Source organism: Archocentrus centrarchus, chromosome 4 (genome assembly GCF_007364275.1).
Source record: "Archocentrus centrarchus isolate MPI-CPG fArcCen1 chromosome 4, fArcCen1, whole genome shotgun sequence".
In the NCBI taxonomy this organism is placed as follows: Eukaryota; Metazoa; Chordata; class Actinopteri; order Cichliformes; family Cichlidae; genus Archocentrus; species Archocentrus centrarchus.
The window spans coordinates 27,786,277-27,813,402 of NC_044349.1; the positions used below are offsets into that span (position 1 = coordinate 27,786,277).

General features: G+C 40.9%; 1 protein-coding gene across 5 annotated transcripts in view; it reads left to right on the plus strand.

Annotated features, from left to right (window-relative positions):
- dab1a (DAB adaptor protein 1a) overlaps nt 1-27,126 on the plus strand; it is a 93,569-nt gene that overhangs the window by 40,134 nt on the left and 26,309 nt on the right. For all 5 annotated transcript variants that reach the window (XM_030726729.1, XM_030726728.1, XM_030726730.1 and 2 more), the window contains exons 3-4: nt 18,346-18,485; nt 20,312-20,410. In XM_030726729.1, the coding sequence (XP_030582589.1) occupies nt 18,346-18,485; nt 20,312-20,410 (239 nt within the window). The remainder of the gene's footprint in view (nt 1-18,345; nt 18,486-20,311; nt 20,411-27,126) is intronic.

The window sequence follows — 27,126 nt, forward strand, 5'->3', positions numbered from 1 at the left end:
TTAGGAGCAATAACTTGAAGTAATTGTTTTTTGGGTGACTTTATCACTCTCTCACATCGTTGTGGAGGAATCTTGTCTTACTCTTCTTTAAAATATCGCATCAGTTCACTGAGTTTTGCAGGAATTTGTTTGTGCACAAAGGTCTCGCCACAGGATTTCAGTCAGGTTGAGGTCTGGACTCTGCCTGGGCCATTGCAGCACCATGATTCTTTTCTTTTTCAGCCATTCTGATTTCCTGACAGATGGCCTGACTTTAGAATAATCTGGCATACAGAGGAGTTCATGGTTGACTCAGTGACTGCAATGTGCCCAGGTCTTGTGGCTATAAAACAAGCTCAAATATTCACCTCTCCACCACTGTGCTTGACAGTTGGTATGTGGTGTTTTGTGTTGGTATGCTGTGTTCAATTTTCACCAAAAGTGGCACTGTGTATTATGGCTAAACATTCAATTCAGTTCAGTTTTATTTATATAGTGCCAAATCACAGCAAACAGTCATCTCAAGGCACTTTATGTTGTAAAGACCCTACAAAAATTACAGAGAAAACCCAGCAGTCAAAACGTACCCCTACGAGCAAGCACTTGGCGACAGTGGGGAGGGAAAAACTCCCTTTTAACAAGAAGAAACCTCCAAAAGAACCAGGCTCAGGGAGGGGCAGTCATCTGCTGTGACCGGTTGGGGCTGAGGGGAGGGAGACAGGACAAAAGTCACACTGTGGAAGAGAGCCAGAGATTAAAAATAATTAATGATTAAATGCAGAGTGGAGTATAAACATAGAGTCAAAAGTGGTGAATGAAGAAGAAACACTCATGGATCATGGGAACCCCCCAGCAGCCTAGGCCTATAGCAGCATAACTAAGGGAAGATTCAGGGTCAACTGATCCAGCCCTAACTATAAGCCCGATCAAAAAGGAAAGTTTTAAGCCTGATCTTAAAAATAGAGAGGGTGTCTGTCTCCCGAATCCAAGCTGGGAGCTGGTTCCACAGAAGAGGGGCCTGAAAGCTGAAGGCTCTGCCTCCCATTCTACTCTTAAGTATCCTAGGAACCACAAGTAAGCCAGCAGTCTGAGAGTGACGTGCTCTGTTGGGGGGATATGGTACCATGAGGTCTTTGAGATAAGATGTGGCCTGATTATTCAAGACCTTGTATGTGAGGAGAAGAATTTTAAATTCTATTCTAGATTTCAAGCCAATGAAGAGAAGCCAATATGGGAGAAATCTGCTCTCTCTTTCTAGTCCCTGTCAGTACTCTAGCTGCAGCATTTTGGATCAGCTGAAGGCTTTTCAGGGAGCTTTTAGGACAGCCTGATAATAATGAATTACAATAGTCCAGCCAAGAAGTAATAAATGCATGAACTAGTTTTTCAGCATCACTCTAAGACAGGATGTCTCTAATTTTATTTATATTGTGCAAATGCAAAAAAGCAGTCCCACATATTTGTTTAATATGTATATTGAAGGACATGCCCTGGTCAAAAATGACTCCACGATTCCTCACAGTGTTTCTGGAGACAAAGGTAATGCCTCCCAGAAGAAGTATCTGGTTAGACACCATGTTTGTAAAGTTTGTAGAGCCAAGTACAATAACTTCAGTCTGATCTGAATTTAGAAGCAGGAAATTAGGTCTCCATCTCCAGTTTTGTGTGTTCAAAGGACATTGTTCCAGAAGTCTGTTCAGACACAACTTTTCAAATCTAAGTCACACTGCCATGTTCTTTTAGAGAGAAGTCTTTTTGTAATTGTGCTCTCATGAACTTTAACATTTAACTTGGTAACTCCTGTAGAGTCTGAGATGTAGCTCTTGGGTTTTTGCACTTTATCTGAGCATTGCACGGTCTGACCTTGGGGTGAATTTGCTGGGACATCCACTCCTGGGAAGATTGGTCTTGAATGTTTTCCACTTCTGAATAATCTTTCTCACTGATGAACTTCAAAATTGTTTGGAAATGGTCTTATAATCCTTCCCAGATGGGCAGGTACAATTGCTCCACTAAGCTGTCTTTCCTTCTTGGCATTGTGTTATTTCTATGGAGGTGGTCACACTTGCTGATGATCAGTTAATCAAGTGCATTTTATTAGCAGCACCTGGTTGAGTCTTACCTCTTAATTCCTATAGAAACAGTAAGGGTGTACTTAGTTTTTCCACACGTCTTCTTCATTTTGGCCTAATCTCTGTTAAATATTTAATGACATGATGTAATTATGTCATATACTGTAGTTCATCTCAGGTTGTATTTAAATCGTTTTAAGACCTCGGAAGGAACAGATAATTTTTGTATTATGTCCTGATTTGTAAAACCTTAAAATTGAAGAAGGGTGAACTTTTTGCTTCACATTACTGTATTCGGACAAGGAAGAAAGCTACTTTGATTTTAATAACTCATTATTTTTTAAGGCTATACCCACAGCCCTGGCTGAAAAATGATTGTTATTCACACACTGATACATGCAAACACAGCCTTGCGAGCTACTTATTTCTCTTTATTAATTGTGTCTTTGTGGATTAGGATACAGAATGCAGGGCTGCTGCTGTTCATAGTTAACTAACAGGTGGTGCGGCACAGTAGGCTCCCACTAAACAGGTGTGGGGATGTTGTGTTTGGTGAGAAGCAAAAATATTCAGGTGTGAAAAAGCTCCAGAGGCAGGTAGCTAGCAGGTGTATGAGAGCAAGCCTGGGCGGTCTCAGAGCAGAGGTGATGCCAGGGGCCAGGCTGGCAGCCATCACCCAGCTGCTCGGTGCCACCTGCCCGACTGTAAGGGTGACGCCCGGCATTCTCTGAATAAGCATTTGATTGATGTAGCAAAAACTTTGGACGCCGTTGGGAATGACACTTAATGGATGCACGCAACTGCACAGAAACACACGCTCACTATCACCTGCAGCAGATGCCTCATTGCACATGGTGCGCCTGAGCCCCTGCAAACAAGCATTGGTTCCCCCATACACAGTGTATGAGGGAAAGCTGAATGCCTCTCATGTACTATTTAGAAATAGTATTGTTCTGCTGCAATGGAGATCATGTTCATCATTCAGACTGCTATCCATATTTGGGAGATGCAGACACATGTGTGCATGCACGCGCACACACACACACACACACACACACACACACAAACACACACACACACACTGGGACTGGGATTGAAGCCCAGAAGAGCATATGAGAGGGAAGATGAATGGTTTGCCTTCAGCATTGAGACTTAAGGGTTTTCTCTTTCTCTCTCTCTCTCTCTCTCTCTCTCTCTCTCTCTCTCTCTCTCTGTCTCTCTCTCTGTCTCTCTCTCTCACATAGACACACACACACATACGCTTGCACACACTTCACCTTATAACTTGTCTCCATCTGTATGTCTCTTTTACAAATGGGATGTAGAATTTGCTCAGCCACAGACCTGTTGAGATTGGCTCACGCATTGGTTCATTCATCTCTCTTCTGATCTTCCTTCTAAACGGGCAGACACGAGCACACCGAATCTACACACACAGACATGAACACACTCTCAGCAGGGTGATGAAAGTCAAATGCAATCATATACCACACACAAGCAACAAGCATGATTTTGGAATAGGAAACCTTAATGTGCCTTCATGTGTAAGACCTGTGTTTGTGCAGTACATACGCATGTTTCTCTGGAGTGGCTGAATTTAAATGAAAATACTGTAGATCCACAGAATAGATGGTTGTGATCAGGGTATAAATAGTGGTTTTGCTTTTATGAAAATCCCTGAAGGACAGTTCTCCACTCCTCCAATGTCCTTCCTCTCCTGTTCTCATCATTCTCTTCCTTCCACTCCTCAGACTCCTAAATGACCTTGTCCCGTATAAATGAGACACAGAGGAGAGACTGATCATGAAGAGAGTGAGTGAGACTAATGAGTCATTGTGAATGGGAGCTGTTTAATCTTGGCCCTTTGTTTCTGAGTTCTTTGGAAAAGAATGCAATGGAAAAGATTATGGGACTATTATATGTCATACATTTATCACAGATATTGTGTGATCAGTCTGCGCATCAGTGTGTGGGTCTGTGTGCACATGTGTTTTTTGCACCAGTGCAGTTATGTTTCCAATGTGAGCTCAGGGGTCATTTTTTCTAAGAGCTCTTTTTCTTCCCAAGCAGAAGGTTTTTATTGAATTACCGTGACAGGGTAGCGATAACCCTTGGCATTTACATGACTGTAGTGAAGTAATTGCAGTGTTGTGATACTCTAACAATAAATTAGTCAGTCTTATTGGTCAGACTTGATCCTTGAAGTGTACATAATAGTCTTTATTAAGTTTTAATAAATCCAGAGAGATTAGATCTTTCCAGCTTCTTATTCCCCTTTGATTTCCTTTTCCTCTCGCCTCGCTCCGCTTCCATTTGGATCTCGTTTGTGCGCGGCTGTTTATTTACCTCTCTGCCGATTGCAACCTTGAAGTTAAGGGGATGAGCAGATTCCAGTAGGACGCCAACCGCTTTTTATAAAAGCAGCTCATTTTGATATTCTTCATTATTAATAAAACATGGAGTTGACAGTCTGCCAGTACAAACACTTTTATGTGAATGTCAAATTAGAACAGCAAGCCAATTTGACATTTGTGAAGAGCCAACAGCTGCAGACAGTTTTGTCTCCACTTTAAACTTTTACATTTCAGCGCCCACCTGCTAATGAAGTATGATGTACCGTGGATGTCTTACTGTGGAGAGCCTTTGAATTGCATTTTCCCCTTTTACTGTGCAAGCAAATCACTCTGGCATTACAATGTAGCCTTTTCACAACAATGCATCTTTAAAATGTAGTGCAGTTAATATAATTACTGAATTTAAGCTGTTACTAAATGGGCACTGAATGTATCCTGTGCTTTCGGTTCACCCACCAGAGGATCTAAAGTTTCTTGTCAAAACAAGAGTAGGTTGAGTCACTTGTATAACAGTGGAAAACAAATTGTCTGCAGTATTTATTCACAGTTAACGCAGCATAAATTTCCATGTTGCCTCCATTCTGACAAAACTAAATAGAAATAAAAAACTCCCTTTGGTGGATAAACTGTGGTTATCTCTTGGAAGCTGGCGCTGTGCCCATATTGTTAGAGGAAGTGTGGACATTGTCAGGTTTGTGAATGAACATTTGCGGCTGTGTTGGTACATTGTTACTGTCATTCTTAAGCTTGTATTTCAAAAATGGCCACTTTGGCAGGTAACCAGCAATCCCCTGCACGCAAACGTTACAAAGCTGACTTTTATACTTTGGGTTTTCTCACCCACCAAAGTTTTGTCTTTTCCATTTGCAGTATTGCGTTCACAACATTATTAAATGCTCAAATAGAACATCAACTGATGCATGTCTGTCTTTCCTAATGCGACATCAAATTTGAATACAAGTTATAATAACTTCCACTGCTGTCAACACAACTCTGAAAAATCACGACTCTCCCACAATGGGATTTGGTTGGATGTGTGGGAGGGTGTTTCTACAGTGTAGCTGGCAGCCACCGGCATGAAAAGAGTGGTTAAGGGTTATAGCTGTGCAGCTGTTAGCCTTTGTATTTGTGTGTGTGGATTGTGTGGGTGTGTGTTTGCTTGTCTCTGGTGTGCGATTAGCAAACGCATTATCTTCTTCGTGTGGATATTATGCGCACATCCAGTCTATCTGGCACAATCACCGCAGCCATTTACTCTAACATCTTTCCCTGGGGAATCTTAGAGCACAAACAACGGCATTTTGAGTGTGTGTGGAGGGGGGGTTTGTGTGCGTGTGTGTGCCTTCTATGAGAGGTAATCAGATCTGTTCCCTCCAATCAGACAGAGATTGAATTGAATTGGCTGTCTGCTGTTGTGGTTGTCATTGGAGGCCAAAAGTGGATACTGGGGGATATAGGACAAGAAAAAAGAAAAACAACACTCTCTGCCAGATAGTGGCGCACACTTTTCAAACATGGCCTTTCTCTCAGTTTGCACTAAAACTATATTTAGAGATAACTGCCTCTTCTCTGTCCGCTCCTGCCATTCTATGCCATTCTCTCCCATCAATTTATTCCTGGAAAATTTGTAATGCATCTATCCATCCTGCTATTTGTAGCCATTCTTTATCCATTCTCCTTTTTTCTGCCCTATAATAACATAAGGATGGTGAGATGCGATCTGTCTTTTTTTTCCCAAGCAGGTGTCTCATTCCTCTCAGCAAACCCACATCCTCTTACCGCGCAGCAGCTTCAATGATACGCTCTTCTGCCCTCATTCCCGAGTGTTCAAAAAGCGTCATCCAAGCTTTAAAATGTGACCGCACCAAATTAGCATTCAAAATGCCTGACTCAGAAAGAAAAATACATAACGGTAAAAGCCTTTTATTTGCTTTCCTGAGTCTTGGACTGTGTGTGTGTGTGTGTGTGTGTGTGTGTGTGTGTGTGTGTGTGTGTGTGTGTGTGTGTGGCTGCAGTAGCTTGTGATCCTCACAGTATGTTCAGCTTAGACCTCTCCTCCACACAAGTTGGTGTGGCTTTGCTCACCGCATCACTAACTACTGTCTCCATAGCAACAGTTTGCTCCCTGCTCATAATTTGCACAAAAGGAAAAAGTCCCAATGTCACACAGGCTCTAATAGAGGCCGATACTCTCACCCTGCTGTGCTGGTTTAAGGACTGTGTGCTTAAAGAGCATTTCTTATTTGTTAGAGGTTTGGCAGGCTGCGGTTTTCTGTTTCTGTTTTCATAACACAGTCTGTTTAACGCTCATGTAAAACACATACTGTAACATGAAGCTAAATCTGTTTTGTAAAATTTTATGTCCTGTTTGAAAAGCATAACTCGATTATAACGTTCTCTTGTAGGCGTTATAAGTGACCTAAAGGTATGTTATGGAGTTTTTGACCTTTTGTTGTGATGAAGCAGTATTTTTGTGTTTATCTAGATAATCAACTGTTCTGACGGTAATTCCACTGATCAACTGGTGGTGGTATACGGCAAGACATGGACCACAGTAGCAGCTAACACAGGGGAGAAGACAAGCAGATGTAAATGATAGAGGTCTGAAAAATTTACTTTGCAGGTTAAAATTATTATTTTAGGAAGGAACATAAACATGCAGTCCCCAGGGGCCCAATGCAGTGTGAATCAAGTAACCCTGCATGTGATGCTTTTACTGTCTCTAAAGACAACTTCACAGAGCCGTGTTCATTTAGACAATTTGCTTCCTTTTGAGGTCAAGTGAATCCAGTGCCCAAGTGTTGTCGCGTTTATTATTGTCATGTTTATTTGTACTGAAAGAAAACCTTGAAGATGTGTCAAAAATGCTCCTTCAGCCGTGAAACTTAGGACGGGCTTTCTGTTGTACATGTTTGATCGTGTGTAAACTTCTGCTGGTTGCTGGTTATGAACCAGTAACCTTCTGCTCGAAGACAGCAAGACAAGATATTAAAGAGTGGTATCTAAGCACTCAGCACCTAAACTAGATAAGATAAGGTTTATTTGTCACACGCACAGTACAATGCACAATGAAATGTATTTCTAATTAGTGGAGCTTGGTAAGTTTTTTAAGTTTTTGACAGCTAATTAGCTTGGTAAACTATGCATTGCTTTTTTCTCACAATACATTTTGTGGTGCTTGCTTTTCATTTATTTAATGTTTATGAAGTTCATTGTTTAACCCTAGAAAGCTAATGTGTCTTCTGTCACGCTATCACTCTCACTTCCACGTGGGTGAAAATGACCTGACCTTAGTGTTCTAGCTTAAGGCAAAGTCCAACACAGCCAAGCCCTGTCCACATAAAAAAACAAAACAAAAAAACACCACCCTTCTTTATCACCTACTGCTTTGTAACTGACACTTTCTTGCTAGTGGACCTTCCAGGCCCTGGTTGTGTAATATGTCAGTTAGTGGTGCCCTACACTCCCACAGTTATTGCTTTAATTTCATATTCACCTCAAAGTTGACATTAGATACTTTGTTACCCACCTGCTTCATGTTGTTAACTGTTTTTCTTCCTGTCGTCCCTACAAGTAGCTGGATTTCAATGACATTTCATGCTCTTTGGTGCCACATCACTGCCTGTCTCTTCCTGTTTGCAGTTTCATAAACTATATACCCATGGCTAGCACAAAGTGCAGAGGAAACAAATCCCAATGTGCGTGAAGCCTGTGAGTTAAATAGCTTGCCATAGAAGGGACTGAAAGTGTCCTGATATGTATGTTGTCATACTTTAAAAGTTCTCAAAGTGTACAAAACATGTCATTTACAGAGCAGTTTCAAACAGGAAAGGCAGGAAATCAAAATTAAAGTTTGACTTGAAAGATGTGGAGTTGATGACAGGATGTACAAAGTGAGGAGATAACAGAGTTAGCCACAGAGACACATTAACAGATGGTAGAACTCTCGCCTTTTTCAGGTTGAATAATGTTTGCCAGTCCTCTTTTACTCACTTCTCTCTTTTAGGATCCTGTTTGAGTGAATTAAGGGAGAGGGTTCATTATGCAAGATGAGACACCGAAAAATAGAGAAGGGAAGGACAACAGCTTCAAGTGATTCCATATTTTGGCAGAGATGACAGACACGAGAGAAGGCTTTGTTCTAGCACTCTCGCTTTGGCACGAAAGGAGGACTGCTGTGTTTTGAGGAGTTACCTGTGTTTCCTAATGCTTTGAAAGAGGTAGCGACGGTCGTGCACACACACACACACACATGTACACTTGCATGCGCACAGACATACACACTCAAGCACACCTGTTCACATCGAATGAGGGATTTAGCACACAAATAGTTTTGACACTTTTCACTCAGATTTGTCTTTTAGTGCTTGAACTGACTAAACTGTGTGCGCGTGCATCTGTGTGTGTGTGTGTGTGTCTGTGTTCACGGGAGGGACAAGGAGAAGAACAATGACAACAAAGTATGTGGCGCTTTCTCTGTTTCTTTTGATGACAGGAAATATTTTGTGGAGGCTCACAGTGTAGGGCTTTGGAGAGCAACTTGTTCTTCTACAGCAGGATATGAACATTTATGGACTGGTGAAATTGATCGTGTGTGTGTGTGTGTGTGTGTGTGTGTGTGTGTGTGTGTGTGTGTGTGTGTGTGTGTGTGTGTGTGTGTGTGTGTGTGTGTGTGTGTGTGTGGCACAATGCTAGCCGCATGCTTACGCACGCCTCCATCTGATACACAGACATCAGAAAACACGCACACACAGACACAGTTACATACACACTCACATGCACATCAGGTTCCCCATGTTCCCCTTTGCTGGTGAGAACAATTACCTTCTAATTACTGCCAGAGGGGGAAAAAAGAGCTTTACTACCAAGATTTCTAGATAGCCACAGGACTGCTTGGATAATGGGGAAAAAGAGATGAGAGGGGAAAAAAAAAAGACCAAGTCTACAGGATTGAGAGCAACCTCATGTTAGCATAGGTGTGGTTATTTTATTGCATAATAGGGAGAATAGAGAAGGTTGAGGTGAAATGAAAGGTATTTAGTTTTCAGCACAACCTACAGTCACATGTGTGATGGTACAGGTTTTTCTTTTTTCATTTTGACATACTGTATTAACACATTGGACCTAAAATCACACACACACAAAAAAACATGAAATCTGAGTAGAAAACCTTTTGTTTTTGTTTTTCACTTTTACTGTGAAAACATGTTTATCAAACAATATTTAAAACTAAAAATACAAATATTAGTTGTAATTTTCAAAAGTGTTTTTGTACAACTATTTGCAGAACAATCAGGGGTCACAATAAGATGCCACACAAATTATTTGTGCCACTCCAAAAAACAGTCCCTGTCCACCACTAGACAGAGGGCCACATCACAGGTCTGACACTTCCAGGTGTGTCACTCCGACTGTTGTCCACCTGCAGACAGTATTTACATTTGAGTCTGCCTTTCATGGCTTTTTAACTAGCATCTGCCTTGTCTGTGACTACACAACACACTATACACACTGCACACTAATGATACACTTCAATCACGCTAACATCTCTCAAATTTCAAAACTTGTTATAAGTATTGCTGCCTTTCTTTTGCCCCATCACTCTCACAGCTTTCACCTGTGCCTCAGCAACTAAATGCCACATGTTGCCATATAAGCTTTTGATTGGTTGATGTGGTGCACTTCTGCACCAGGAGGGAAGGGGATGCCATGATTGATTAATTTTTTTGCTAGCAAGCACTATCTACTAGCGAAGATCAAGTATCACCGAACATGTATCACACACGAGGACAGTATACAGGAAGAAGCATGGCCTAAATTATCATCTACTGGCATCACCCACACCCCTCTTGACTGGTTCCGTTCTTATCTCACAGGCCACCCTCAGTTCATCCAGCTTAAGTCTTTCAAATCCTACCCCTCTCCTGTAACCTCAGGTGTGACTCAGGGCTCTGTCCTGGGGTCCCTCCGTTTCATCACTTACCTCCTTCCTCTTGACAATATTTTCTGTAAATTCAACATCCATTTCCATTGTTTCACGGATGATAGCCAGCTCTATTTATCCACCAAGCCTAACTCTTCCCTCCCACCCTCCTCCTTCACCACCTGCTTATCTGAAATCAAATCCTGGTTCACCTCAAACTTTCTTAAATTAAACAGGGACAAAACTGAGTTTCTCCTCATTTGAACAAAATCCACCTTATCCAGAGTTGGCAGTTTCTCCCTCTCCCTCACCATCGACAGCTCCTCAGTTTTCCCCTCCCCTCAGTTTAAGAGTCTGGGTGTCATCCTTGATAGCACTCTATCCTTTCACTCCCATTAGGGCTGCATAAATTGATTATTTTAGTAATCAAGTATTCTATTCTATCCTTTCACTCCCATATCAATAATATTACCCGGTCTGCATATTTCCACTTATGAAATGTAAATCGCCTCCACCCCTTCCTCCCCGGCATACCACCTCCATCCTTGTTCGTAGTTTCGTTACCTCCCGTGTTGACGTTTGTATTTCCCTTCTAATTGGCCTCCCTCACAAATCCCTCCAGAAGCTTCAAATAGATCAAAACTCACCCGCTCACATTATCACCAAAGCTTCTGGATTTTTACTTACCAGCAACTGAGTGCAAAAACAAAGCATAATGTAATTTCAGGCAGGCCACAGAGTCAAGCTCAGACAGTTCCAGGAGATCAGCTGATCTCAGTGCCAGTCCACATTTGCTGATAAAAAAAACAAACAAATAATAATAATAATAATAATGTTATTTTTATAGCACCATTCAAAACAGTCTACAAACTGCTTTGACAGATTGCTACCTTCAAACAGAAAGTCAGACATAAGTAGAAGTTAAGACTTAGGAAAATATAGCAAAGAAAAATGGAAAACACAAATTATCACAAAAAGAATCACACAATGAACTCAAAAAATTAATACACCAGAAATTACAAAACAATAAGAGATGATAGAAGGACAATAACAGGGGGAAGGACAAAAAAAAAAAAAAGAAACATCACATAAGAGCAAGTTTATAAAAATGATTTTTAGAAGTGACTTGAAGGACATCACAGCTAATAGCAGTTGATACCATTGTAGGCAACTAATCAGCAAATCTCATGAGGCACTCTATTTGAGACCCGATCTGGCAAAATGAGTCGGAAGTCACAGGAGTTCATTCTTAGGCAAACCAGCGCGCTGTATTGCGGGTCAGTTCCAGGTTCACGGGATGATCTTAGCAACAAGGGAGAGATCGCTTATATGTTTTGAGTGCTCGTACGAGCTACCAGTGATGCCATTAGTAAAATTACTTTGCATATTAAATATGCAATGTAATTACATAATTATTACAACCCTACAGAGGTAACTACAGCAGATGTAAACTATCTTCAAACATGAAACCGATTTGTCGGTTAAGAAGTTAGCGTACCATATGTGTCTTTAAAATGTGCTATAAAAATAAGGTATTATGTGCAGAAAGTCTTAAGTGTTTATGTCTCTTTCCCAATTGTCATCATACAATCAAGTCAGAACTTTTTTCTGTTTGCTTTTCCAAAGTCACCTTGACAGAAGGTGTGTGTGTGTGTGTGTGTGTGTGTGTGTGTGTGTGTGTGTGTGTGTGTGTGTGTGTGTGTGTGTGTGTCTGACTGTGTGAGTGCATGTGAGACCGTAATGGCCAATGTGCTCCGTCTGTCCCTAAAGTATTTTTCAGCTCTAATTTGTTCTGTTTTCTGCCAGTGAGGATGGCTGGATGCCTCAGGGCACATGTGCATGCACACACATGCAGAGGCAGCTCAGGTCTCTGACTGCATCCCTGCCATCGATGTCAGAGGATCGGATGGAAGAGAGGTAGAGCTGGGGAAAGGGAGAACAAAACAGTCAGTGAAAAAAAAAAAGGAATATTGAGATAAAAGGGGGAAAAGGCACAGCTGTATTTGTTTAATCTTATTTCCTCATTCTTAAACCTGGCTTCATGATTGTGGTTCACAGTCAACAGGTGAGCAGCAGCTCTCTTCAAGAATGGATGCTAAGTTAGTCACACTGATTACATCAATGAATCCTATCAGGATTCATCACAGCATGAACGTTCAAAGAAGCAGCTTCACTGGCAAACGCAACAGCAGTCGTGTTGCAAATAAGACAGAAAAATGTACATCAGCAACAGCTCAGCACTCATTTATTTGTTGAGTAGCCGCAGCGCTTCATCATCTCATTGTACAGCTGGTATTTCACTTTAGCAACTGCGGTTGTGTTTTTGTAGCGTGCGCTTATTTGTATACTCAGTCAAGTGTGAGCTTTTGTGTGCCAAATCAATCTGCCAAAATTAAGCATGGAGCTGAAGGGGAAACTTGTTTTCTTGGCACACAGTGTATTGTAGGTTTAAAAGAGTCTGTCTGAGATTGGGTATGACTGAGCGCTTCATCTGAGCAAGTCTCTGATAGGTGAGGAAAGCACAAAACCCACACATGTTGACGCAGACACACACAGACATTCAGCAGCAGGGTTTAGAAGCAGGATTAATTGGAGAGTAACTGCCGGGTTCCCTCATGTGCTGTTGAGTGTTTGTTGGGAACCATCCCAGCTGCAGTTAAGAGCCTCTGGGTGCTTCTTCATCTGGAGCACAGTGAATCAAGCTCTGCATTTTACCAGCCACTGCAAACAATGTAGGCCTTATGAAAGTAAATGGATGTTAGTGGCATCAGCATTTGTGCCGCTAATTAATTTCTGAGGAATATCAGATGACACGATGCCAGAAAACTTCCTTTTTATAGCAAGAAATCAAATAAAGTCTTGAGTTCACTTTTCTTTGCTACAGAGCTGCTGCGTCTCTCACATATTCTTACCCAGTGGTCTCAAACTAATAGCCTCTGTCTCTGATGTCTAATGAAATTAATGAACTAGACCGTTCTGCCTTATTGGCCTTACACTTAAAACCTTTACACTCATTGTCAGTCATAGGCCTGGATGATCAGTGTGCTTTTGAATGGAAAAACTGCTCCAGTGAGGACAGCCTGAATACATCTGAGACATGCCTGGATACATTTTAATGTATCTGTATGAATGTGTAAGTCTAATATACTTTTGATAGTATTTGACAGAGTAAGAAATGCAAGAAATCAGACAATCAGGCAACTTTTAAACAAATCCACAGGTAGTCTGGCTGTGGTCCAAAATGTCTTTTAGATTTTAGAGTGTATGGAGTTCCTTGTTAAACTTAGACCACGTACACTTAAGAAGTTTTGATTGCACACAGTTTGTCTATCTCATGAGGATTAAATATCATGACTTTGGTGCACTACATTGGGTTTTTATAGCTTTTACAGTAGATGATCTGTGTTGTCTTGGGCCTGTCAGTCTTCAGTGTAGTTATGATTCCTTCTTCCTGGCAGTTGCTCTGGTAAGTAAAATTCATCATAACAGAAATAAATGACAGTCAAAACTACAAAATAAGTTGTTGCCAGTTTGCAAGAGGAAATAAAGAAGGGGAAGAAAGAAACAGACAAAGATTCAAGTGAATAAGCTTTAAGTATGTAATCTAAATGCAACCCATCTAAAGAAGTCGAATCATGCAGAGAAAAGAAGGGTTGGGACTTTTTGGAGAAGAGGTGAAAGGGGGGAAGACAGAGATGGACGGGCACACAGGAGGCAAAAGGTTACAGTTGCCAGGGGCGATGCTAGGGGCTTTCCTGAAGGGCTAGACGCACTGTACCAGCAGTCACCTGCCATCTATCACCTGAGAAAGTAAGTGTGTGTGTGTGTGTGTGTGTGTGTGTGTGTGTGTGTGTGTGTGTGTGTGTGTGTGTGTGTGTGTGTGTGTGAGTGTGTGAGAGAGAGTGAGTCAGGGAGGTTCTGCCTGTCATATCGCTCTAATCCTGAGTGACATTTATCCAATGGAGGCTTCGCTCATTCATCCATCCATCACGTTTTTCCATCCTTTGCTCTTCGCTTTATGTCCTTCCCTCCCTCTCTGCTTGTTGCTTCAGACAGACAGTTACGAACAAACCCTGCATACCAAGTACTATCACAAACACACACACACACACACACACACACACACACACACACACACACACACACACACACACACACACACACACACACACACACTCGATATGCAGTGCTTTACTGTAGCGTAAAAACTTGAATTCCAGATATTGCGATACTAGTGTAGCACTGTTGTATTTATTTTACGTGCTAGATTGCACCGATTTCAGAAAATGTTGCATGTTTTTGTGTGTTTGTTGACCTGCGGAGCAGCAATGATTGATGATCCAAAAGATTCTTTCATTAGTGTTATGGTATGGTAGGTGGGATGTGAGCATGTGTCCGTAAGTGCTTTGTGTATGTGTGAGGAAGACACAGAGTTTGTGTGTCTGTGGAGCAGCCATGACAGATGAAATGGAAGATTCTTTCATTAGTTGTGTTTGAAGCTCAGCGGGGTCACAGCAACAGCGGACATTTAATTACAGGAGACTGAATGCTTCTCCCACTGACTGACACGCACACACACACACACACACACACATATGCACACACAGGGGGGAGGTCTTTCATGGAACATGCTCCCAAAAGGTAATAATATAAACCACTCAGCAGGAGAGGTAACCCTGGACCCTCTCTACCTTTTTCTGTTTTTCTTCTCGTCTCAGCTTTGTTCAACATCTCTCTCTCTCTCCCTCCCTCTCTCCCTCTCTCTCTCTCTCTCTCTCTCTCTCTCTGTGAGCTAAGTATAGCAGCAGTAATGGTGATGGATGCAGATGGAGCAAGCAGGTCTTAAATGTCAAACTCAAATGAAAACCAGTGTTCCAGTGGGACAAAGGCAGCTGGACACAACCAGTGTTATTCAACACTCATACATAAATACACACACAGATGAAGTCCTAAACAATGTGGGCTGCTATGATAATGAACAAATGGTTCCTTATGAGGGCATAAAATCTGTAATCAAATTATGAAGCTAAATTAAGAGAAAATACCAAAAATGTGTTTTTAACTAAAGCCACTCACTGAAACATTAAAATCAAGTTTATTTGGTTTATAATTAAATTCATATAGTTGTTCTCATTGTATGATTAAGCCCCTTTTATTTTTCCTTTAAGAGCTTTAAAATTGCTTAAATCATCTTAATATTCACTATGAGCATGTTCCGGCTCTTCATCAAATCTCCTTTGAGATTTCTTTGAGGAGTACTTAAACTCAAGCTTTTGCTGCAGTGCCACCTTCTTCTTTGATAAGTGATTTATATGCTTGAATTTGAACCCCACTTTCTCTGTCAGGAACACACACACTGGGGTTTTTTTTTTGTTTTTTTTTGGATTCAGATGTATGGTTCAGTGATTTTTGTGAACGTGCCATGAAGTGGGAATATTGTAGATGTTTTCTAGATTGTACTTTGTGGATTTCGCATTCAGCCTGGTGTACCTGATATCTTACCAGTGTAAATGCTTTTGCTCTCTGGAATTGAACATTTGGATTAGGAGTGTTACAAACCTGAAACTGTGACCAAAATTGTGACACAAACAAGTACAGTGTTGTATTCTTGTTAATGCCTTGCTAGATCATGCCAGGCTGGTTAAAAAAAAAATTGTAATATTTGAATGTTTTTCAGGGTATTCATTGAACTGAAAACAAGTGTTATTTCTTGTTCATGGCCCAGTTGTGATCAGGTAATTAGACCTGTAGTAAAAAGATTTTATTGTTTGTTATTTATTCCCTCTGAAGAGAAAACAATGTGTTCATCAAACCTTGGCTTTTGGAGAATTGTTACACCCCCAGCAGAAACGTGTGTGTAGCACAAGTTTGTAATGACCAGCCCCCACAGGGGTGCTGTCAATTGTAAGGTTAAATGTGGATTTTTTTTTTAAGGTGCTTTTTGGAGCTTTTGATGTTTTTTGAATTATTCCTGACAGACAGCTCATGCGGCATGTTTTTTGTCGTTGTCACAGTGGGAAAAGATGATGTGGAGCTGGTGGTTGTGGAAGGTTTGGTTGTTGCCATCACATCACTGGAGTAATAATCTCAATATGCTTGATTATGTGTGCATTTGAGCATATGTATATATAAGCTCATTTTCAAGTCACTGTTTGATTTTTAATGAAGGCAATATTTAAACGTCTTTAAAATGAACAGCACAGTCCTGCAGTGGTTTAGTAACTTACTCTCATCTCAGCCCAGCTGAGACGCGACACCATAGAGAGAGCTGTTCTCTCTCTCTTCCCAAAACAAGGACTGATATTCTTCAGCTCTTTTGTCTCTTAGGACTTTGAGGCAGACAGCCGGGATTTACTCCAAGTAGCAGTGTGACTGAGCGTGTGTCTGTTCAATGATTCAGCCGTATGAGTTCATATACAATGTTTGAGTGTATCTGAGTGTGTGTGTGTGTGTATGTGTTGCTTTTTATCAATTCAATTTTATTTATATAGTGCCAAATCACAACAGTCCCCTTAAGGCACTTTATATTATAAGGTAAATCAGAGAAATCCAGATGACCCCCCTATGAGCACATGGTGACAGTGGGAAGGAAAAACTCAGTTTTAACAGGAAGAAACCTCCAGCAGAACCAGGCTCAGGGAGGGGCAGTCATCTGACCAGTACGGGAAGGAGACAGCACAAAGCACACACTGTGAAAGAGAGCCAGAGATTAATGAAAGTTTGTCAAAGTTTCCATCACACAGGATTCTTGGACAAATAAATAGTTACAAAATAATCTCTGGCAGCTCTGGACTTTGAGGTTTTAACAGAGCAGGGCTATTAGCACAGGGGCTAACCAAGCATGAGAATTTCTATCTCTTGTGTGATAATGAGGCCTTATAACACATTAATTATCCTCAAGTACTTTCCAACCTCTTAAATCTTTTAAATGTGAGCGAGTTCAGTTGATTCAAATAAAGATTTAAAAAAAATGCTGTGTTTCTTTGAGCATGTGTGTGTGTGTGTGTGTGTGTGTGTGTGCGTGTGTGTGTGTGTGTGTGTGTGTGGACAATCAAACAAAGTTGTGATTCAGTAGCACCACATAACATGATGTTCTCGCTCTTGGTTAAAAAAAAAAAATGGCTTCATTTCTATTATACTGCAATGCTGTAGGGACTCTGTGTGAATGGAGGGAGTGTGAAAGAATGAGGAAAGGAGGAGTGGGACCCCTCCATCACTCCGACTATGACCTTCCAAGAGTCACGCTCTTATAGAGTACAGTACTAATGCCTCAATATATTATCTGAATATGCTGCATTATCATTATGCCTCTCTCTCACAATCACTCTCGCGGTCTTTCACTCACGTACACACACTCAAAAACAGAACACAGGCACAGAGATGCTCTGGTATTTTTCTATACAAGATTTGATGAAAACACAAACAGAGAGAGAGAGAAAGGATGAGAGAGCATGACACAATGAAAGAGGTTGGCCTTATGAGTAACTATTCTCTCTCTGCTCTGTATTGTGTATGAAGAGGATTGGAGGAGATAACACAGAGACTTCATGGACAAGAGCAAGGTCAACACATGCGCACCATTGCTGACACTTACTAATGCATGCGCACAGCGCTGACAATCTGGTACACAATAGCAAGTGAGGAGAGATGAAGGACCGCAGGAGACAGGGGAGATAAGAGGAAAATGTCACACCATTATTTGGCATGAGAAATGGCCAAAGATGTGAACAGTCAGAGTTTCGGCTAATCCTGCCATTTTCTGAGTGTACTGACCATTATTATTCATATGATACCACAGTTCAGTGCGTGTGATCTGAGTTAGTTGTTTACATTAGCGGCTTTAACCTATAATACAGTTTTTTTTTTGTTTGTTTGTTTTGAAAGATTATTGTTGAAGTATTCTGGGGTTTATATGATTGATGATCCTGAGGTAATGGTGCTGGTCTGAAGTAGATTGAGGTCCTTGACTTGAAGATGTACTGTAGACTGCAAAGTGAGTGTGTCTATGTGTCTGCAGGGCAGGATCGCAGCGAGGCAGCTCTCATCAGGCGTTTTAAGGGCGATGGCGTCCGCTACAAGGCCAAACTCATTGGCCTGGACGAGGTTACTGCCGCCCGTGGAGACAAACTCTGCCAGGACTCGATGATGAAGCTCAAGGTAAGAAAAGTCTTTCTCCTCCTCTTGATCTGTCTCAAATTATTGATTAATTGTACTGCTTTAAACTCACTGCTAAAACAAACTTTGCATGGTGTTTGTGAGAAATTAAAAAAAATCTGGAGGATTTCAACACCCAGAAATGATGTTTCGTTACTGCCAGCAGTGACCCACAAAAGGCACTTCATACATATTCTAAAGTTCAACATTTAAATATGCATGTTTTGTACATCACAGCACATTACTGCACTTTTGTCAGTGTGTGCATGCATATAGAGTTGGTTGCAGTCTTTCTATGCAAATTACTGTGACAGAGAAGTTGAATAAGAAAGATGGAAAATGGGGATGTTGTAATTTATAGGGACGGTGATGATCAGTGCAAGAGCAAGTGAGGAGGTTAGCCATATGGATGAAAAGGGGATTGGGATGAATGTCTCATTTGCAAGGACAGAAACAATTAGAGGGAGGGGTAGACAGATGGGGCAGTTAGCAGTGAGGAGAAGGCATATAGGAGGCGAATCATTTGGATGATAGGTGTGAGAGTGATGAGTGAAGATGAAGATGAAGAAAAATAGGCCATTTTGTTTTTGGGCCTAATGAACAATCTTATTTTCTGAAATACTTGATTGCAGAGTTATGAAAAATGGATGCAAAAAATTTTTTTTGCATTTCCTTAAGAAGTCACATCTTTAAACAAAGCCTAGATTTTGCATTGTTTCACTGCAAATGTGTGCTGAAAGAGTTTGAAAACACTGTCAGACTGAAGAGGGCCTCATTCATTATTAATTTCCCTTCAAATCATACTGCGGGAGATATTTGAATTGAGAAAATTACATTTACGTTTTGTTTACGTGTAGTGAAAACTCTATCCAGTGGAAACCTGTGAGAAGGGGACAGACAGCTCATTGATCAAACAGCTTCCCTCCTCCTCATTTATTCAGACAGAAAATCCATCAACTCCTTTTCTCTGATCTCTCCACCTTTTCTTTCGTACCGCTCCTCCCTTTTCTAGCCAGAATCCTTCGTTTTTGTGATCCCGCTCCTCTCCTGTCTTCTCCTTTTGTGACTCACCTATGCAAACGGTGGTGGGGTGAAAATGAAGGGGAACTTAAACCTTTAGTTGCACTTACAGCCATAAATCATCAGGATGTCATTTGGCTGTATGTTAAGCACATTGTAGCAGTTGTTCTGTCATATAAAGACACTTTCCTGAATAGCTTTAAACAAGTGAAGTTCCATAAATGAAGCTAATGCGTTCAGCTGTCAGTCATTTTTAAGCAAAACAACTTTCTATTATTTAAAAAAAAAAAACTGCAGTGACGTTTCTGACATTCTCAGTGACATTCACAAGCAACAAATGATTTTCTTAGACACATAAAGAATGGGAATGCGAGCATTGTGTATATGCTGTGTGCTTTATTTCAAGTAATGTCCACATTAACTGTGTAGTCCTTTCACTTTGTCCCCAGTCATTTCATAAAAAGAAATGTATGATCCCTCACAAATATATTCTTTAATATACTAAAATATTGGTTGGATGTGGATAAATAAGAAAACTGTCATAATGAGAGTCCATGAGGCTCATTTCTGATTTTATTTTAGAATGAGTTATTACTTCTATTGACAGTTATTGATAAGTAAAAATATATTGTGTCATCATGTAATCCAAAGAGGAAATGGTTTTTTATTTTAGATAGAGAACCAGTGAGAGGTTTCTTATGGACATTCCTGTCACTCTGCACATGTATTTCTATTCTGCTTCTGACATGGTTGTATGGATTGTGTGTGTGTCTGTGTGTGTGTGTCTGCTTGTATCTTTCCATCCTCAGGGTATAGCTGCAGCAGCACGGTCTAAAGGAGAACACAAACAGAAGGTGTTCCTGACCGTTTCCTTTGGAGGGATCAAGATCTTTGATGAGAAGTCAGGGGTAAGTTCTGAAGCAAATGTGATTCTGTTTACTTGTGGGTCCCTGTGTGTGTGTGTTACTTTATGTAGGATTTCTGTGCGTGCATGCACTTGTTTCATCTATTAATGAGGCATCTCCGTAAGAGGGAGGGGGCCCTGGGGAAATCAGGAGGCCCTAATTGAAACCCTGAGAACAAGGCCTCAGTAGATGAGAGAACATGGCTGTCCCATTGTCTCCCTCTGTGCCAACAGCAACTACACTGGTTTCATATTATGCTCCGGGATTAGGCATTTTCCATCTTACATGGCTGCTCTTCCTGTTGACCGATATGATCTGTCCCGACTTCACTGACCGTCTTAAATCAATCCTCTGGTTCTTTTATTTTAGTTCTGCTGACTGTCTGATAACTGACCCTGACTCTCCCTCTATCGTATAACTTGCTAGGCATTTTTCTCAGTGACTCATGAGATTTAAGACTTACTTGAATCCATGCAAAAAAAAAAAAAAAAAAAGCAATCAAACAAAAACTGTATTCTTGAATTTACCAGCAAATACCCACAACTAAAGAAGAACAAACACACGCACACGAACCAGTGTGTGGGACTTAGTGGCTTCTAGTGGTGAGGTTGGCATTGCAACCAATTGAATGGACCTTCTGTAGCTCAAATCTACTACACAACAATTCAGAACAACATACAGGTTATGATAATGAAGTCATAATTATGAATACCATATTCCACCTAGAGTAATAGATGTCACTTATATCCTACACACGGTACTTTAAATGCTGTTGCAGAGCTGCTGTTGTAACTGTAAGGATTAATGACCAGATGTGTTTAGCATCCTATGACAGATATTACTTATGCTCAGACTCATTGCTCCTCTCATTGCATCCTTAAGTAAGAACTATTATATCTACCTTCCCAAGAATATGGCTCCACTGATGACTAAAGTCGCCATTTTGCCCTGTTTTTGTGTCTAAATAATGGAGACGTACTTCCCCAATAAATACCAGAAACTTGTAAAAATCAGTCTAACAAAATAATTTTGAGGTGTTTGGCTCAGTTGTGCTGCAGAAATTCTCTCTGTGTGTGTTTGTTTTTATATTCATTTTGGCAGCTGCAGAAAAAGCAGCCTTATTTTTTAAACATAATACAGCAACTGTTATTCTTTTTTTTGATGTGTACATAATGCAGTGTGAGCTGTCTGTTTCACTGTCTGGCTCTGAGTGGGTCTCATTGTGAATATAGTCTGGTTTAGATAGAATATAAAGCTTGCTGCTCCATACCGAGCTTTAGTGGTTGACATGGTAAGCCTAAGATTTACACTTTGTCGGGGAGCTAGAATGCGCTGACTGTGTGTGTGTGTGTGTGTGTGTGTGTGTGTGTGTGTGTGTGTGTGTGTGTGTGTGTATACCCAGCAGTGATTCAGAAGTGCCTTGTATTAGACGGGCAAGACACAATAAGCAGTGGCCACCCACATGGCAGCCATGTTGAATACAAGCGCAGTCAGTCCTCCGTACGTCTTCTTTTAACCCTCATAATCCTTAGTTCTTATTCCTCTTCTTGATGGTTCAAAATTTCTACATTGAAGGACAAAGAGAGAAACATAGAAAAGTAAGTGATTGATACATGAATGGAGAGCCAGAGTGGTAGATGAGAAGAAACAAGACAAGTCCAAGGGGAAGAAGGTGGAAAAAAGGATGTGAAAAAGACAAAGAGGAAGTGTGTGATGGAGGAGCAGAAGCAGACTGAAACAGAGTTAGAGGGATAGGTGGAGAATCAGTAAGCATATGTCAAAGTAAAGCTCTCTACAGGGAGACCTTGTCCTCTGTCTCTGCACATTAATATTAACTATAGAGATATGCTGTCCTTACTATCAGCCCTTCAACCACTCCTAATGGCAAAGGAGGGAGTGAGAGAGGGAGACAGAAAGAAAGAGAGAATGACTCTGCTGAGGTTCAGGGATCTTGACAGTCTCATTCCCCTCCTGTGCATCAGTCAGCCAGATGGGCGGATGGATGTATGGGTGAACGAATGGATGGATGGCCTCTCTCTTGGAGGAGGGAAGGTCGTGCAGGATGGAGGGAGGTGATGCTTGAGATGGAGGAGAAAAAAGAGGGGAGACATTAATCTAACAGAGGGCAGGCCAGCATGTCTCTTTTCCTGTCAGCCTCTCTCTTAAAACACACATATATGCGTCTCCATATAGACACGTGTGTGTGTACTAACCTCTTCAACTCCTTTGGCCAGTCTCAGTAAGGGCGCAGTACCAAGTCAGGTGAAAACCTAACATGAGTGAAGGGCTAATCCAGCTCTGCCAGCAGAAAAGACTGAAAAACTGGCATCTGTTCCAGACAATTCCACACATATAATTCAGGCTTTATCAGATATATTGTCACTGAACGCTGACAAAGACATACCCGACTAACAGTATTATTTGGTCGGTGGGGCCACAGGAATGAAAGGTTGAGATGACCATAGGATGAACCTTGAAGGGATTAGCTGTGAATCAAGCAGTACTTGTTCTCAGTGACAGACTTTTATCATTCATCATTTGCCGCTAAAAATGAGACAAGGAGGCAAAGAACTCCCATTGAAATAGGGGATACAGGAATTTTGAGCTGGGATCAGCATGCTTAAACAGCTAAATCTTTATTAAAGCCAAGTGATTCACTCTGTGAACAGGTACTTAAAATGATGACAAACCATGTTTGACGAATCCAGCCAGTCACAACTGTTGCATAATTTAGAGACGTCATTTATTTCAAATGGCAAGGACTGTTTTATTTCATTCAGATACAGCCCAATTGGACAACCAAGAAGAGCAAATCTTTTAAATGCACGTCTTAAAAATGTACACAGCTATGGACTGACAAAAAAACTGATGTTTTAAGATTGTCCTGTTGAATTTTTAGTTTAAGATTGCTAGGGCAAAACTTTGTCCAACTTCTTCCATCTCTTATTTTCATCCTAACTCTACAGTGAATGCTTTTTTTGTATCTGATGAGCTGATGAGCGGTGGCATTGTGGAGCTGGAGCCTGTCCTGGCTGCGGTGTGGCAAGAGAGGGTACACCCTGGGCAGGTCACTTCTGTTTAAGGTTTAATATTAAAGCCGGTTATGTTACTGTATCTAGGCCCTGGTACTCCATTTTAATCAAGGAGCATGAGGTAAGAAACCTGCTACACAGACAAAACACCAGGAAGGCTGTGGGCATCAATTGAACATCTTTCTCATGCACTGGAATTCCATTTTAGCAGAGATTTCCGGGCAGTCTGTGCCTAAGAAACCAAGGAGACCTGTTGCTTTGATGTTTGTTATCCTGAAAATCTTTGAACATGGCATGCAACCATCTCTGCCCAGTGTTGCCTTAAAGCCTTGTCACTGTGCTTATAGAGCAAACAGGTTTGTTGATGAAGCAGTTTCACTGTGCCTGAACTCTATTTTCCAACACCACTGGCACCTGTGTGCAAGTTGAACAGTCCCTGTGTAAATGGGCCCTTGACTTCTTGTTGGAGAGGAGCCAGGTGGTCAAAACTTAACTACAAACAAATTCCCCATTAAAAATGGGGCCACGCAAGAGTGCGTACTGTCTGCACTCCTGCAGTCATTGTACATAAATACAAAGTTAGCATGACTCATAGAGCCACAATAGCCTCGTCAATCAGAAATAATCCGGGTTGAAAATAAACTGGAATCACCCTTTAAGCTGTCTTTGATTTGCACACACTGCTAACCCAGTAGCTCTTCCACAAATCCCACATCCTGCTGGACTGGCTTCAACTTTTCTTTGTGTCGAGCACAAATATCCTACATTTGCTCTGCACATATACTACATTTACATAATATTATATTCTACGCGTGGGCTAATGTTTATAAATGTCACAATGAATGTATCCAAAACAAGCATTCAAACAAAAATTCACATTTATTATATCGTCAGCCTTTTTTCGCAGAATGAAAATTAAGTGAATTAAATGTTATTAATTTTTATATTCTACTTACAAATTAAATACATTTTATGTTTGATGTTCTGAGCTTATTGGAAATGTAAGACCATTTTTCAAAACTTTAAAGAATCTCTGCGGACATGTTTAAAGATACATTAAAATCATCTGCTTTGTAAATTAATTTAATGTAAAATATGAAGTTTCCATAATAAGTGTGTCTCATTAAGAATCTTCCAGAGAAATCTACACCGCCAGTGTCAATGAAAAATTCAGAATCTCCAAGTATGCAATTATTTTTCATCCCACCAAAACTCTTTCTATTTGATGCGGAGCGCTCTCTTGATCTACAGTGTAGAGCAGGGGTCACCAACCTTTTTGAAACTGAGAGCTACTTCATGGGTACTGAGTCATACAAAGGGCACCAGTTTGACACGCTCTTCTGAAATAACAAATTTACTCAGTTTGCCTTTAGTTATACATTATCAATAATGATTAATGATACTCATCTATGAGAAGACACTGATCATGTTAATGGTTTCTCCCAATAATTAGCAATGAAAACAAGGTGGGAAACATATCAATATTCAGCACTTTATCTCTTTTAATCTCAGTAATTGTCACATTTTTAGATAATCACTTACATCACTACATTTCATAGGAAAAATGTCCAATTTTCACTAGCCATTCACAAACATTTTTTTAGCAAATCATGAACTATGTTGCACCATGTTTCAAAAAGTTATTATGTAATGTTAAAGAAAAATCAACTTACATATTTTTAAATAAATCTTGTCACATTTTGAACTCATGACCAAATCTGCTGCATTTTTAACAAAATTATAACTTATATGTCATGAACACACTTTTAAATTGAACACAATTCCTCAATATTTTAATTAAACTTTGCCATGACACTGCCATGTTGCCACTAACATCTGGCATTGGTTTCTTTATTAGTGAGAAGACTGGCATTGCATGCTGTTCACCAGTGCACTGTAATCTGGTGTGTAACTTGAAACTGCAACTGTGAGTGCATCTTTCAGATGTGCATCAGTGAGGCATGTTCTGTGTTTGTTCTTGATGAAGTTCATGTCAGAAAACGCTGATTCACAGAGATAGGTTGAACCAAACAGGCTGGCAACCTTCATAGCTGCTGTGCATACACCACTGTACTTCTCTGTGTCAACAAGGGACCAAAAGTTTGGTGCAGTCTGGTAAACTTTGAGGTGTAGGTCATTTTGCAATGTTATGATTTCCATCTCCACCTGTCCAGCATCCAAGTTGAATGTTGCACTTAGTTTCTCAGCAAAGTATGTTGTGTCCACATTCATGAAAGGATTGGAAATGAATGACACACATGGCTCAAGCTGATCAAGATCACAAAACCTATTCTCAAACTCTTGCCCAAGTCTGTTTATGACTTCACAGTACTTTTCTGCAACTTTGTCAAATGTGTCAGATGCAGAAGCATTGTTTTTTCAGCACCAACTGCACAGAGGGAAAGTGCAGCACTTTTTTTCTCTGTAAATCCACAGAGAAAATGTTCATCTTGGCTTTAAATGCATTTAAAGCACTTATCATATCAACAACAGTTTTACCTTTGCCTTGCAGCTCGCAGTTCAAGACGTTTAGTTTCCCAGTAATGTCCGTCAAAAATGCAAGGTCAAGGGTCCACTCTGTGTCTTCTAGCAGTGAGACGTCTTCGCCTTTGGACTGCATGAACTCTTTGATTTCACCCAAAAGTGACAAAAAACGAAATAAAACTCGTCCTCTGCTGAGCCATCGGATTTCTGTGTGTAGCAGCAGTTCACCATATTCAGCTGACATCTCCTCCAATAGCACCTTGAAAATCCTGTGCTGTTTAGCTTTGGAGCGGATGTTGTTAATTATTTTTACAACGGGAGTCATCACGTGCTCAAAGCCGATCACTTTTGCACATAACGCCTGCTGGTGAATGACACAGTGATAATGCAGAAATGTTGGGAAGTCTGGGTCACCTTTACAGTGAGCGATGAAACCTGTATGTCGGCCGATCATAGCAGGAGCCCCGTCTGTTGTCACCGCCACCAGTTTTTCCAATGCTACCTTCTTCTGCACGAAAAACTCCTTCAGCGTGTTATAAATGTCAACTCCCCTCGTAGTTGTCTTTAAGGGCAGTAGTGTCAGGAGTTCTTCTCTTGTGGAGAAATCTTCAAACACCATCCGGATGAAGACCAATAGCTGCGCTGTACTGCTGCCGTCCACGGACTCGTCGCACTTGATGCTAAACCACCTGCACTTTGCCAGATCCCGGTCCAGCTGATCGGCCAGGTTACCAGACATAGCTGACACTCGTCTAGCCATCGTAGATGCCCCCAGTTGGACGTCGGAGAGAGTACAGATTAGATCGGTTCCATTTTTGTCGTCTTTAAGTACAGTGTTAGCTATTATCATCATTGCTTCTTTGACAACTGCTCCATCTGAAAATGCCTTCTTCTTCTTGATCAGAAAATGTGTAGCTCTGAACGAGGCTTCGGTTGCTTTTAGTGACTTTTTTCCCGCCCTCGTGAAAAAAGATTGTTGCTTACCCAAAGCTGCCTTTAGCTCACTGGCTTTTTCTGCACGTAGTGCGCTTCCCGGTGGGTAGTTAGCATGGTAATTTTTGTGACACGTAGTGAAATGTCTCTCAATATTGTGCCGCTTTGCCGTCGCTACGGTCGCCCCACAAATGAGACACACGCAGGTTTCTTTCACAACCGTAAAAAAGAACTCCTTCTCCCATTCCTCGTTAAAGTGATAAGTTTTCT